Consider the following 14,241-nt stretch of genomic DNA (forward strand, 5'->3'; position numbering starts at 1 on the left):
AAAGGCGACTGGTAAAGAATTTTCATAACATAGGCGCACGTATGGATTCGATCAGACATGACGGATAGACTGCGGATCCCGTTGATATCACCCAATGGCGATGTGACTTCTAGTTAGAAGTAGAAAATGCGAGTTTCCGATTACATTTTGTTTTTCTCCTACTGAGTATACCGAGTATCCGGCTCATCCGACTATGCAAAGGATAACGATAGAACCAGGCTCAAACCTAACTCCCTCTCTTTCTAATCAATAGTCACTTTTTCATCCCCCATCCGTAGACGGTACTCGGTACTCAAGATCGTTGGGTTCGGTAGAGACTAATTTCGCTCGCTCTCTCGTTACCCACTTATGCGCCGGCGTGCCTCTAGACTAGACTGCCGGGTATGATCACGTGTCTGCATGGGTTCGAATCGAACACCTATTCGACAGGGAATCAAACGCAATACACAATCGGTAATAGGCACGATTAACTATAGTTGCTGCATGTATATGCGTATAAAGGTATTTATCGGGATTTTCATCTGATGGTGATTACCTAGTTAAAATGATTGTGAGAGGTTTTTTGTTTTTAAATGATGCGTGTACATAAAACTTGCTTCACGCGTAACTGGATACTTTAAACTCGTCGTCTGCCAGCCTATACCTATCTGCATTTCGTAAATCCATGGAGGATGCTCACGTCCCAATTAAGTCTTCCTCTTGCTGTAAGCGTTATTTTCTCTCACAACTTATACATGTGTGCCTAGCTAAAACTCATTCCCAATACTGTGAAACAAACATGTATATTACGTGCATATAGCACGGCATACAGTGTGATAATCCCGGACCCAAGTGTTGACGAAAGAGTAGGCGAAAATGACTGGCTGCGGATAAATTTTGATGACGCTTCGGTGGATCTGGGTGGGCCAGTAGTCATAATAAGAGAAAAGGAGACGAAACTCAAACCTGCGTGCCAGCAAAAAGTGGCCCTGTGTCGAGGGCAGAGTTAGTCGTGCCGATCTTCTCCACTCGCCGCGTTCGTGTTCTACGGTCGTTCGAAATAAGTAAACAAACAACCCTCTCTTTCTCCCTGCTGACAACATTTGCTCAATAATGACAATAGTTGAACGACCAATGTCAACGGCGCCTGCTGCGGCCTAACGTTGTACTAACAAACCGTGCGCTGAAATCTGGCTCGACTTTGTTTTCCAAGTTTTCGTCTCCACCCCTCTTGCCGGCCGGATGAAAGGGAAGTGTTCAGTCCACTGATATATAGTGGTTCGGTCTCGCTGCTAGCTACTGCGCATGCGTGGGAGGGTCTAAACCACGGAAAGTGCGCAGTTTATGCACGTGTGTCAAATAGTTCGAATTTTATTGGCCGACAGTTACCGCCAGATTGAGCAGCCGACGCAACACCAATCGCGACTGTCAGAAAATGTCCCTAGGTGTCCACAGCTAGGCGTTGCGTCGGCTGCTCAATCAGGCGGTAACTGTCGGCCAATAAAATTTGCATGACTTGACTTGAATTGCACGCGCATATGCTGCGCAATTTCCTCACGGGAACACGGTATACAGGGCTGGAAACGAACATGAAATGGCATAGTACCCATTAGCCGATCTAAATGTTCTTACATTTTTCGCCGCTACGTAGCATTGCTGCTTAGTAGTAATAGCCAAGAGGGAAGAGGGGAGCACAGACGACCGTGGGTGGGAGGTAGCACTAGATTGCAGCGATGCATGTGGCGACGAATAGAATATAGCGAAGCTCGTGACGGGGACACACGACCTCATTGAAATGAGGCTTCGTTTCCAGACCTCAAGCTCAAACTGAATGTCCTATGTGAGTAAGGTGAAGCTAAATTCTCTAGGTCCAATTGAAAAGTGTCGTTTCTTTCTCATTGGCTATCCGAACTCGAGCTGTCATGGACGAATCCGATGATGGAAGCATATACCTCACCGTGCCACAAGATATACCTTGGTGCAATTACGACGATGCCACTATAGTATAATCATACACACGATATTCTGGTTCGATATCTGACGGTGGCGCATTACGCAGTTCCCTCTCTCAAAGGGTCTCTAACGCCTGCGTGTGGATCAAGAGTGGCGCCAATGGCAAAGCGGCAACTCACCGAACTACAGGCGCTACAGGCTTCTGCCGTTCTGCGGGACACACGGAAAGTACAGAACGCCGCTCTCGGCTGACTCCATGTTACCAGATTTTATTTCGAGTCAGTTTCTTATTTTTTGAGGTGGTATTTGCGGGTGTTTATTCGGGAGCTTCCTCCGTATCGATCTACGGAGTTCTTATTCGTACGGCGTCGTCTCCACGACATTTCGTTTAATACTGTGACAGTGAATGAAGTGATAAAACATTTGTCCCCTCTCTCTCGGTCGACTACGGGCTACCCGCCTGTCGTTAACTTGGCTTGGCATTATCAGTCAGCTGTCTGTTTAGTTGGTCGGTCGGTCGGTCGGTTGGTTAGTCGGTTGGTCGGTCGGTCCGTCCGTCGATTCGTCAGTGTTACGCAAGGCAACTTGTCGACGTCCCGCTACGCTGCACGCACGCGTTCGGCACACGCCGAAGTTGAATCGAGGATGTGTACCGCTGTCAAATTCCCAGTTCTAGTCTCTGTCAGAGCAAGTCTCCTCAAGTTTGTCAATTTGTCGGGCTCCTAGCTCGGTAGATCGAAAACAGGGGCAACAGAGAGGTAGAATAGAGCTCCCTACCCTTTTCCTATCCTTTCCCCTATCCCACCCCCACCCTCCGCCGTTTCGACCCAGTGCAGCGTGTCCCGATTTGTGGGTATAGCTCGAAATTTCGTCGCTATCTTGGCGTGTAAAATAAAACAAAGTAGACAAAAATTTAAGGAAATCACGTGAGGTGCGGAGTGCATTTTTATGTTGTCAGTATTATTCGCTTGTTTCCTTCGTTTTAGCTTTTCCGCTGTCTGTCGTCCGTTATCAGCAATTGTATAACATACGCATGTACATACATACGAGATGCATAACCAACCGCATTGTGCCTACCATGAATTCATGTCCGGATTTGCGCGTAGTGACGTGACTTCGTTTGTATGTGTGTGTGGGAGTGCGGACGACTCGGTGTATGCATACAGGGCTGCGGGGCATTATATGCTTGAACGGAAAAAGAGTTCAGTATCGTTGGTCATCGAAGCCGACTGTTTACTAGTATTCTAAAGCCTAAAGCTCCGGGTCCCCAATTTTCTAACGAGACGTTATAACTTTGCTTCGATGCATCGGTATATGCAAATATACTGCGTGCGACACACGTAACCATACTCATACATACATGCACGCATTCGTACATACGTGCTCGTCCAGCTTAACGTTTATTTACAATCTGTTATTTGAAAATCGAAACTATAGAAGCTCTGCTCCCTATTTCTCGTACAACTGAACTCATTTTAAGCTCCGAGTAGCTCAACAATAATAACTGGCGTAGTTTGAAAAAACCAGCGCTTTTGCGATATTGTCATCCCATGGTTGTTGCGCGCGCGTGCATCTAAATAGATCATATCCGGTGGTCAATCGCTGTGCGCTGTGATAAACTAATTTAAATAATAAATAATTGGTAAAATGTTTGAATTAAATTCTACAGGTTTCAATACTAATCATGCATAAAAGTATGTCCGTAATAGTATAATGTAGAAAAAAAATTGCTCGGTTCGTAAGAATGGACATTGTTCAGCGGCTAGAATAATGTTCATCGCTAAACGTTTATAATTGTAGACATACACGAATATAGAGATACATACATCGTTGTCACCGGCGGTAGATCGCTCCCAGCCAGAGACCACCACTGGCGGATGAAAGGAGTTTTTGGATTACCGAATAAAGGTAAGCACCTTACACGAAAACTTTACACACTTTCGTATATTTTAATTCTCCGGTATTTATTAACGAGACTGGATGCGCAATTCTACTTCTCCATTCGACTGCTGCCCTCGTGTCGAAAATCAGTTTGCTTTTGTTTTTACCGCAGGGAGTAAAGCTATAGGTATAGACACAAAGTGTACGCACGTACGCCGCGCGCCGTATGCGTTCGCGATGGATGGGTTTTCACAAGCCGTGGAACAAGAGGTGGACGCATCGTCAGTGAGGCGAACCAACAGTCTAGTCCTACAAGTTACCAACCGAGTCGCCTGACTCGATTTTTTTTCATCGAATTAACGAACTGGTCGATGAAACTGTTTCTAATCTTTTTACTTATCATTACCTAGGGTGATATAAGCCAAGTATTGGTTTCAGTCGTAAACTAATTTTAATGAATCTTCACCTTTTCGAACCTCTGTGTTCGACAAACAGGTTCTTAGAAAAAAATATCTGTCTACTGTCTGTCCCGACGAACTCCTGCGATGACATCAAAAACGATTAAATGAAAAATCTGAAATCGAACGATGGTCATGAAAAATTGTCTTGTCCCGCTTACAGATATACTCTGTGCGACAACGACACAAACAACTAAAAGATTCGCCAATTTTGCGTCACACTTAATTATTTAACGTACCTAGTAGAGTTACAATATAAAGCAAGTGTCACTCGGGGTATTGGAAACAAGACATCTGCGAAAATCCGATCGAAATCTGTCCAGCAGTTCGTGTTTTTGTATATATGTATACCATACTATATACTGCTATAGTATAGTATTAATAGTATCAGTATCATAGATTATTTTAATTAATTACAAAGAGATCACAAACATAGTTCATGTTCCGTTGCGTAAACATTGCTCGAAAGTATACGAATCAAAACGAGATGAATCGAATAATTAGCTGTATATAGGCATTAATAATTGATCGGAAAGTTTTTCAATAGATATGATTATCGTACGGCGACAAACAACACGTTGATTTTGTGAATGGGGAAGGCGACTACGAGACTATTTTTGTCGCTGTGGCCGCACGACGTGTGGTTTCGTTGGCTATATATATACAATATGTTTTCTTCGAAAAATATCGATACAGCACTACACGTTCTCAGTAATATACAACGCATACCGTGTATCATTATTAATCCCTACAACTATAGTAATAAGCAACAGTTTAATACCTATGCTAAGAGTTATTAGAAAACATGACCCTGCACGGAAATCAGACAGGGTGATAAGTTTTTCAATTCTGAAAATCAAATTCATTTCGGGAAAACCTAAGCCACGTGGTGAAGTTGCAGAACTGAGTTAACTGAGACGAAAAAATTGGCTTATTTACGATAAAACTCTGAAAAATAACAATTATCTGCGCTGTGGACAAGTGAGACCCTCCGTTTTTCTCTGAACCGAAAACTCACAGTTATTACGTTGGACTTTGGTTCACTGAACCCGGGACTGAGCCTAATACAACTCTCGTATATAGGTTGATTATAAAATAATAAATGAAATAAAATGAAAAGCAAAATATATTTGTAAAAGATTTCTGCAACTAGCTATGGAACCAGCGTGCTTCAAGTCTGGTCATTGTTCTGGATTCTGACTAAACTCTTCAGTTTGGATTAATTTTATGTCCATAGAAACAGTTCTCCAATCGAAGCCGAGGGTTGGAAAATTTTAAAGTTGGACCGATTCCCAATAAGAAATATTGTTTGTGGTCACAGCTCTATGCTTCGAGCTTTTCGTTTTGCAAATTGCATGTCACGCCCTGGATGTTACACTAACATCGTTTCATCCGAATGCCATACAGGTGCCTTTAATTGAATTATATAGGGTGATTAGGTGAAAACCCCGAGAGTAGGAGGAGTTTAGGTGATCAATAGACCCCGCCCCGCAGTCAATCTGACAAGTGAGCAGACGGATCGTATTGAAGCAACAACATTAATATTGATATAGGCATAAATGAAGAGCATCTCCACGTATTCGTCGACCCTATAAGCTTCCACCTCACATTTATGTGACACAGTTGGCTGCTCTGATGATAAAGTAATGATACAAACAATTAGTATTGGACGATGTCGAATCTGTTACCACCACACATTACATTCTTTTGCAGGCTGGTTTCCCAAAAAATTTCCGACCAAATTTGTTGTTCATCAAACGATGAAAGACGCCTTTCAATTGAAACAGTTTCCTGAGGTATCGCAAATACTAGCATCTCAATACTTGTTGGTGTCGTTGCGGGTATGAATTTTGGTTGACAAAAGTCGCCAGTAGCAACGAAGTTGGAGTCCCATACAAGTATACGGCCTGCAGGCTATTTGACGCAAGAAAAGTTGGGGTGCTCGGACGAGCTATCACCCCGACACCTAGGTGTCGCTAGTGGTGCCTTTGATTGTGTGTAGAGTCCCTACAAAACAATAAGGTACTCTATGCTTGCTCGGCTCACGTACAGCACTCTATACTAATGCGTACACTGTGGGTGCGTGTCGTTCGACAGTAGAGCCACCATACGAATCTACGTGTCGCCGAAAGCTTTGCTTCAAGTGGCCTATAAGCTGTACACTTCTATAGGGCTCCAGAACCAACGAAACTTCACGTTCCGTACTGGGGTGCGCTGTTATCGGGACAGTTTCGCTTATTCACCACCGCTACGCGTAAATGTTGCTATCGAATGAATGTACGCGAGAGAAAGGAATAGAGCACGTGTGAAAGGAAGATACAAACAGAATGTGAATCCTGGGGTGAATTTTGTAACAAACTGATCAAAGGTTCGGCGTTTCGCCTTACGAAGCCTTATTATTTTTGCTTCAGTTGAACTACCGACTCTTAGATTTGTTAGTGAATTCAAGAAAGTGAAGAGTAGAAATAAAATGAAAAATCTACCGATGTTACACAGGGTGTAATTATAGTCGGCATTGAAAATGTAGACCCATTGCATTTATTAGTAATCAGGGTACAGACAGATTGATATTTTACACTGGTAACAGACTCGACATAAATACAAATGAAAATTTTAAGATAAACATTACATCGAAAACTTTTCTCTTCCGTTATTAATCAAGGGACACACTGTATGTATAATATCTATGCCGATGAAACACAATGAAATCGACGATTGAAGAAAATAAAGTGTTTATGCAAAATATCGTTATTAGAAGTCATAATTGTCGCAAAATTCGACCTTAATTTCACTGCATTCAGCAGGAATATGAACAGCAGAATAAACTGACACTTGCATTTATGTCATATAAAGTCAATCTAGCGTTGACAAGATAGCATACGACGGCGCACCGGTCAGAATCATTGGGTGACTGGTGGGCAGGCGCTCGACAAATCACAGCGCGGTCGTTTTCGTGCGTGTGACACCTCTGCCAGAACCCCCCTACGTGGGCTTCAGCCTGGCCAGTACCCCCATTATAGAAGCATTTTTAATGCTAAACAAAACTACAAGTGAGCCAACGTACACGTTGGAACGTATTCTCTGTACGAATAGAGCCTCTCACGAAGAACGCCCGCAATAAGAACGCTTCCCCAGTTTCTCGCTAGCACACTTTCCCCCACTCCGACTCAACCTCAAAGCTCCAATTATTCGCCTGCGACTAATCCATAAGAACGCTCTGTCTACAAGAGAAGAAAGAGAGAGATGGAGATAGTCAGTGAGCGAGGGGCGGGCGCATGATGGGGGTACTCGAATTTGCGAAAAAACTCTTCCCCTCGGAGGCTTTCGCGTTCTTATTGAAAAGTCGGAGGATGTTGCCACGTAATTTAAAACCAGATTTACTTTTATACCATCACGCAAGAGGAAGGCATATTTAAAAATCTTACATCTTTAATGTATTTAATTACGTTCGGGTTAATATCCACTCTGTATTCAGCCAAAAACTATCTCAATCTATACGTTTCTTATACTTGTATAGGTATAAGTTACCTACTCTGTAGTTGCGTCGCTTTCAGATCACATGCTAAACTAACAATAAAAACTATATAACTCAACAACAAGAGACATACCGCCAGTGGAGCTAGCTAGTGGTATATGAGTGTCCGGTCTCGCGAGCATCTGTGCGACCGTGTTTCTCTCCGACGCGACCCCTATATAACGCTGACGCGTTCTTACTCAGACCTCACGTTACCGCCGTGAGTACCTGAAAAAGTATAACGGCCTCACTCGTTCCGTGAGAAACGGCATTGATATCGCTTACAGACATACGCAAAGTACGTATTTACAATCGACAAGTCCTCAAATCGCCGCGGTCAAACCACGAAGCCTCTGTGACTTACACGGCCGAAAGTGTGGGTATATTATGTGTATAATAGGTGTTGGCTTCGACGCGTGTGACTTGTCACTGTCTATGCAGATCAAGTGAGGAGATGTTACGTGTGGTATTATATTATTCGTATACTCGCGTAGTTGCTCGAGTCAAGGTATGACATCATCGCAGGAAAACTCTCGAGGTCTACGCAACCGCGTTGATTACGAATGGCGTTCTTGTTTTAATTACAAGTGGCCTCCTCCTCCTCATACTTCTGCACCGTAGTTTCATTCTCACAGTAATATATTGAGTTATTTTATGTACACAGAGCGAGCAAATGTTGGGGCAAAGCTTCATCTAGTGCTGTAGCTGTCGCATTTATAATTGCTAATAACATGATATACACATTGTTCATTGTGCATTAAAAAATACCGCGATAGTAATAAAATTATAATTACAGTAAAAATGCAAATGCACCATGTGTGGATCTTCTGTTTCCCTCTCTTCTTCACCACTCCCATTCCAAAGCGTTCGCGAGCATTCGGACGTTGAAAAAAACCAGCTCATACTCGAAGTAACTTTTTATCGGCTATTGAGACCTCGCGGAAAACGTGAACGACCGCGGGTTGCATTGCAATTATATTTTATCTTCAACGAAGAAGGCAACTGTGGGAAAACCGCGACGTGACCATGGGGTCCTGAATATTCACCTGATTATGTGCGAAAGCATAAACAGGTTTAATTATACCACTCTCGCTGTTTGACAAAATGTACAAGAATTTTCTTCAAAATTTCTAGTATTAATTGATACATTTGCATTATAATTTTTATAATAGTTCGTCCAGAAAATTAGTGTGCTCCAAGATGATTATACTATGTGCTTTCAAATGGCCGTTCGAAAAGCTATTGGCTCATAGAAAGTCAACCGATCAGAAATAGTATAAATTGTAAGTGTAATGAGAACAGTCACGCTGAACACGTGCGAGCAGGAAATCAGTGATCAAAAATACTCCATTGCGATTTACGACTTGGCATGTAAAAATATCCATTCCGAATATTTTACCCATTTTGAGTAAAGGAAATTAAGAAACGATAACCAATAGTGAGATCTCAATGACACGCTGCAACAAACCAAGCTGGAATATTGAAATCACGGATACAGCAATTGCAATGAAAAATTAATTAAATTCGCTGCGAAATCGAAGAATATAATCGCTTACGACAATACGGCACGCGCAAATGTTCGCACCTGATGTGAAATTTCCACAAGCGTATTTCAAATGTAGTGCGTAGATATAAGAACTGAAGTATGTAGGCGGGGCAGCCTTGGATCAGCTGTTTCCACTCATTGTCAATGTAAAAGTCGCGGAGGTACGGCTTGTACTACACCACGTACACTCACTCGACACTCTACAGTCTAACAATAAGCGTCGTCGCACGCGCTTACGCACGCCCCATACTTGCATTTTGTACGTGTAATTAGGGAGGTCCAAAAAATCGACTTTTTTTTCAAACTCACGCGTTTAACAGTTGTAGGAATCTGAATTAAGACGCCTGCTATAATTTGAGAACTAAAATTATTTTCGCGTGTTAATTGAATGGAAAATGCAAAATTGCGTTCAGAAACCACCAAATATTAACATTGAGGGCGCAAAGTATAACAGGCGTCTTATTTCCTCTTCCTGCAACTATTGAACGTGTGACTTCGTGAAGAAAATAAATGATTGATTTTTTTGAACCATCCTACTGTACATATATATACATATAAGTATATATGAAGATCATGCCAATTCGTTATATACGCCGTTGCTAAATTTTTGAGCACTCTGAGCATTTCCATTTTGATTTTACAACTAGCCTCGCAAGGTTGTGACTGTTTATAAGGCTATACGTATTTCATACGAATTAAATTGAATTTACGTCGCAATTGGTTGAAAATTTTTTTACCGCAAAATGAAACAATATTTCCAAAATCACCACTACATTGATGCGGCCATTCTGTTTTTCAAATTACCGTATAGATTTCACCCTAACACAACGAGCGAGCCCGAAAATTTCTGAGGAAGTATTACTCATCAGGGGTTCGGGGGGCACCTAGAGAATAGCAAACAACATACCGTCCCTAAAAATCATTCAGGATACTTGTATAGATAGAAGTATACCTATGCGTGTACGTATCGATGAAAAGCTAACGGTAAACACGAACCCGAAGTGGTCAGTTTTGGTGCCGGACTTTGGGCGAACGCCAAGTATTCAGTTCCATTCTTCTGTCGATTGTTCGACAGCCCCAGGCGAACAGTGTTGCACGATCAGGTGAGAAAGAGACGTGAACACGTTGTTGGATTACGCTACTTACGATTCCATCTTTTATCAGGCCACCTCGGTCCCTTGCCTCCGGTTTTTTTGTTTCGCGAACCCGCTGCTACTCGGTTTGAAAACTGTAATATGTATATTGAGCCTATTCTCTGGCAATTGTCTCTCATACATGCAGGATTTCGAGTTACGATTCCACTCATAGTATTGTGGATTAAATATAGTTTTCAGCGGTAAATTTCACTACACTTGATATCCCGTGTGAAATTTTGCACCAACTCACCTGTAAAAGTAGTGCAGATTTTACGTATATTTTGAATGAAATCTGTGATACAGGAAAATTATTAAAAGTGTGTAGGTATGTGTACAGGAAAAGTTGTGAGTAGCTTTCAACTTTCGTACTGTGATCTATTCTCTCTGTTCAGCGTGAATCAACCGGATTCAAAATGATTGAGGATTCGACATTTCCGACATCTTAAATGAGCCAGCCAGCGGATATGAGCTCATTAAAATTTTCCGTTGGTGTATTTCACGCGAATGCCGCCAGTCCCTTCTGTGGGCCAGCTAGTATTCTGAATAATGGTGAATAATAGCTATCGCGTAATGTAATGACCATACTCATATCCTATATATATATATATATATATATATGCACAAGTAGAATAGAGATAACATCTGCAAGGCTACATGGCAAGTGAGTCGAGCACCGCATTGCGTCAAACTCGTGGTCATATGGTAGATATAGGTATTCGACGTAGAACTACGTCTATACTTATATGCATAGACGAACGAATGTCACGTGCAAACGGTTTTTATACTGCAATATGACCTACCTCCGACGTAACGTAACGTAACCTTACCAACCAGCCTTATCCAACTTAACTTGACTCACCTTATCCTGCCCTGCCCTACTACAACTTGGCGTTACGCAGATTGCATAGCGTGTGCTACGGTCAAAATTACTCTGGAAAATACGCGCGTGTATGGAAAAATTGGGGGTGTAGAATAGAATATTCAAAAAACGAAGCGTCAGGATTTCCAAGCAAGTAAAAATTACCCGCTGTAGTGCGCACGCCTATCTCCAGAGAACCGTTGCAATATTGGTACGGGGATGCTTTGCACCGTAGTGCCCTCGCGGGTTAATAGTGCAAGTTCCCTTGAACGCGGTGTCATTTGCGAAAAATCTCAATGGTGGCCGTTCTTCAGCGAGGAAATCAATTGATTCTTTGATCAAAAATTTTAGCTCTAACTATACCAGATTTAACTTTATACAAATCCTATTACGGAAGATCCCGACGGATTTAAGTCCACCCGTGTCGTTTGCTACGCAGGTTAAATACCTAAATGGTAACCGGCAACACCAGGGGCTTTGAATCGCTCAGAATCCAACTTAGGAGATGTACATATAATAACCTCGTGCATCTGCTCACTGATTTTTCACACTTTTTGCTTCAAAACCCATTACTTTATACACTTTATTCGTAAAAATCTGACAAAGCTTGAAAAAAGTGTGTTTTGAGTAAAATTTCACAATCTGAAGTTGACTACATTTACTTTCATACTCTGCTACAATTTGCTTCCGAGTGCAATATAACAATTTCCAGTTCGACACCTTTAGATGCGGATGTTATTCGTATATACCATCTACTCCCATCAGGTTTTCTGTTCCAAGAGTGAGAAATTTGGAAATCAAAAAAAGAAATATAAAAATGACCTAACTAAGGGAATGACAGGCGAAAACAGATTTGAACAAATTAACACTTTGTATATCCTGTGATAAACATTAAACAGACAGCATATACAAGTAATCCAATACTGGCAAGCTGGTCTTATACCGAAAAAATTGCTTTTGACAAGTAAATAGCATTTACTTGATTTCCCTGATTCCTTTTCATTTGATCAATCATTTTTTGGTTTCAAGCTAGACAAGAAATTATTCAAATAATTTCAGGCATTCTTAATCCCCAGAATCATCACTTGCTTCGAATGAAGTTTACCTAAATTGACGAATTTTTATTTGAACCAAGTAGATATTTTGGTAATTTGAAACGCCTTAATTGTTAAAATACTTCTTCACCAATATTTACTTGCTGTCAGAAGAGAAAGATTGAGTCTCAAACAACCATCAATTGCATTGATCTTGGTGAATTTATTACATTTCAGTACATCTTATTTGGAACCGAAAAATTATTAATCAAATGAAAAAAATCAGGGAAATCAATGCCCTCTAGTTGTAAAAAACAAAACAATTTCTTTCAGTACAGGGTGAACTTCCGCAATTCAGGATACTATTGTGCGCTAAAAAATTGACGTTGATAGTTCAGTGCTTATTTACTTGTAATATTTTACAAAACTTCTGGATCGACCAACCAGGTGTTTCATAAATACAACAAAGTTCGTTTTGAGAATTAATAAATGAAAAATGGACGATTACTGACAGATTTATGGTTTACTCAGAAATGCGAATCTATACTATAGTAATTTTGTATAACGGTACGCGATGCCGGGCCGATGGCCCATATATCGGGAGTCTCTGGTGAAAGTGTCGACTCTGAGCCACGCGGTCACCGTCAGCGCCAACACAAGCACAACTTTCACGTCAGCCGAGCGTAGTGGACAAATGCTGCAACTTGTAAAACTTGTGCATGTGTTGGCGCTGGAGGTGACCGCGTGGCTCCGAGTCGACACTTTGACCAGAGACTCCCGGTACATACAGAGTTGTTGTTTGCGCACGATGTAATATCTATTTGTAATATTACCGCTTTGCAACACCATACATGATCAACTTCGCTTGCTGAAATTGCAAAACGTTTTCTTCTTTCACAGATTATTCATAGATGGAGTATAAGGAATACAAAAGGCTATCCGACGACACAGATGATCTGAATAACGATCGAGATAACCGGCTACTATCCGAGATGCGCAGCCACGAGCCCTTAGAAATAAGTGACGAGAGACGGAATAATATTAGGAACGACGAAGACCTTGGCGACGGAATTAAAGATGAGGAGTTTTCGACCGAAAGCGAAGCTGCGATCAGCGGGGAAGTTGAAAACGGAGAGAAGGGAATTACACCCGATACCCGCCCCGACAGGATATTGAATGGCATGAGTGGGAAGATTAAGAAAAAAGTGTCCGAAGATACCGACGAGATTGACGAGGAGAACAATAAGGATAAACCGGATGAAAAACACGATAACGAATCATCGACAACGACAACGGCATCGTCAACTTCGACCTCCGACGACGAGTCCGAGACGACCTCCGAGGAAAAAGTTGAGTCATCCGACGGAAAGGGAAAGGGTTCGCCTTCGAAAAAAGAGGAAGCTTCGACAATCGCTGATCACGACGAAAAGGATAAGCCGAAAGGATTCAGCGAGGATGGCGCAAAGGATGCGGGAAAAAATGACGACACCACTGACGAGAGTGACATCGAGGATGACCTTATATCGGCAATCAACTACAACACGATCACTTCTCTCGCCGCTCTCAAAGACATGCTCCAGTCTTCCGGCGAGGATTCCGACGGTGTCGATAGTTTCTTTCACCATTACTTCTTGTCCCACGTTAATCGCCTCCCCTCCCGTAATCAAACTCACAGCCCTTATCCCTGGGGAAGACGACTCTCCGAATGCCGAGAGGAGGATGAGTACGAAGCTGACGAAGGTGAGGCCAGCAAAACTATCATTACCCACTATGATAACATTGTATGTACAATAATGTACATACCTCGGGTGTTGTCATTTCATTCTTATTATCCTCAATGTTAGTCCTTGAAATGCATGGATGCCTTAATCCTCCCGAACT

The 14,241-nt window shown here is 42.0% G+C and overlaps 1 protein-coding gene across 4 annotated transcripts in view; it reads left to right on the plus strand.

Moving 5' to 3' along the window:
* The first annotated feature begins 2,222 nt into the window (after positions 1 to 2,222).
* LOC124409825 (dentin sialophosphoprotein) overlaps positions 2,223 to 14,241 on the plus strand; it is a 65,733-nt gene continuing 53,714 nt past the window's right edge. The window contains exons 1-3 of one of the 4 annotated variants that reach the window (XM_046887701.1): positions 2,223 to 2,863; positions 3,602 to 3,840; positions 13,261 to 14,100. In XM_046887701.1, the coding sequence (XP_046743657.1) occupies positions 13,272 to 14,100 (829 nt within the window). In that variant the 5' untranslated portion in view covers positions 2,223 to 2,863; positions 3,602 to 3,840; positions 13,261 to 13,271. Of the gene's footprint in view, positions 2,864 to 3,342; positions 3,841 to 13,260; positions 14,101 to 14,241 lie in introns of those variants that run through there. The other 3 variants (XM_046887702.1, XM_046887703.1, XM_046887700.1) reach the window with 3 other exon arrangements.

This window comes from Diprion similis, chromosome 8 (genome assembly GCF_021155765.1).
Source record: "Diprion similis isolate iyDipSimi1 chromosome 8, iyDipSimi1.1, whole genome shotgun sequence".
In the NCBI taxonomy this organism is placed as follows: Eukaryota; Metazoa; Arthropoda; class Insecta; order Hymenoptera; family Diprionidae; genus Diprion; species Diprion similis.